The following is a 1,296-nucleotide window of genomic DNA, read 5'->3' as shown; positions in this document are numbered from 1 at the left end:
TTTCAGTACTTCCTGTTTGACTCTCTAACTGAACCGTTTCAGTACTTCCTGTTTGACTCTCTAACTGAACCGTTTCAGTACTTCCTGTTTGACTCTCTAACTGAACCGTTTCAGTACTTCCTGTCCGATTCATTTTCTAACTGAATCTCTGTGCAGTGAGCTTCCTGCTGCTGCTGCCGGGTCTGAACCAACATGGAATCATCACAAAGTACACGGCCATGGCCAAGAGGGAGATCAACAAGCTGCTGAAGCACAAGGAGAAGAAGAATGAGTAGAGGAAGTGAGGGGGAGGAACAGGAAGTGAGGGGGATGTTTTTACAGTAAATGCAGGTTTGATTTGTCTCTGTGCAAAAAGCACTTTTAGTTTGTCATGTTTTAGTTCTTCACCTGTCACTGTGTGACCTTTGACCCCGTCCCTTCAGAAACAGCTGCTGTGCATGAAGCTTCTCCATCACGTCTTTAATGTTTGAATTATATCCTTCTGGATTTAGTTACCTGTGACTACTGAGCTGTTTGAACATCATTTGAACTTGTTTCTGAACAAAGTGCTGAAAACTAAACTGGATTGAAAGTCTGGAGTCAGACTGTCTGCTGAAACTTTTGTTTTGTTTTTCTTCTTCTGTCTCTGAAGCTCCAGCAGTGAATAAAGTTTGATTTGAACTTCCTGTTTGGTCTGATTATAATTCTAGTTTAACAGATGCTTTGTGGTAAACAGGAAGTGAGTCATCAGCGTGTTGACGGTCCTCTGTCCTGCTCTTTAAACCAGGATTAAAATATCTCTTTGGTCTGAAGTGGGAATATTATGGGATGTTTTAAAGTCAGGTCTTTATCTGACCCAGTTTGAACATGTAAAGTTACAAAAGAAACACATTTTTCTTTCTTTGAGCACACCAACATGCAGCTGTAGTAAAAACTAGATGTGAGTCAAAACAGTCTTATGAAGAGATGAATAAATCTTTAAAGGTCAATATTATGTGTTCCTCAGACATTTATTTAAATACTTTTACCATAATAAAGTATCTGTCACCTTTACTTGTTATTAAAATGCTGTTTTTAAGTTTAAATAGAAAATAAACTTATCTTCTCATCACTTCCTCTTCTAAACACCCTGAAATTGGCCTCTGTCTCTTTAAGAACCTCCTTCCGCTTCTGTCCCGTCCCAGATAAATAAAAAAAAACACTCACTGACACATTATACAAGTTTGATCATCTCCAGAAGGCAAAATTTATTTGCTAAATAAAGGAAGGTTCTGTATTTACGGGATGGGTGGCAACTCTAGTGTACTCACTTTCATG

At 38.6% G+C, this 1,296-nt stretch overlaps 1 protein-coding gene across 1 annotated transcript in view; it reads left to right on the top strand.

The window, feature by feature from the left end:
- The window catches only part of arl6ip1 (ARL6 interacting reticulophagy regulator 1), a 7,132-nt gene extending 6,467 nt beyond the window's left edge, over positions 1-665 (top strand). The window contains exon 6 of the mRNA XM_014034300.1: positions 157-665. Within this exon, the coding sequence (XP_013889754.1) occupies positions 157-275 (119 nt within the window). The 3' untranslated portion in view covers positions 276-665. The remainder of the gene's footprint in view (positions 1-156) is intronic.
- Positions 666-1,296: the final 631 nt, after the last annotated feature.

Source organism: Austrofundulus limnaeus, unplaced genomic scaffold (genome assembly GCF_001266775.1).
Source record: "Austrofundulus limnaeus strain Quisiro unplaced genomic scaffold, Austrofundulus_limnaeus-1.0 Scaffold2042, whole genome shotgun sequence".
Taxonomy (NCBI): domain Eukaryota; kingdom Metazoa; phylum Chordata; class Actinopteri; order Cyprinodontiformes; family Rivulidae; genus Austrofundulus; species Austrofundulus limnaeus.
The sequence above is the reverse complement of the archived record's forward strand: the minus strand, read 5'-3'. Positions and strand labels throughout refer to the sequence as shown.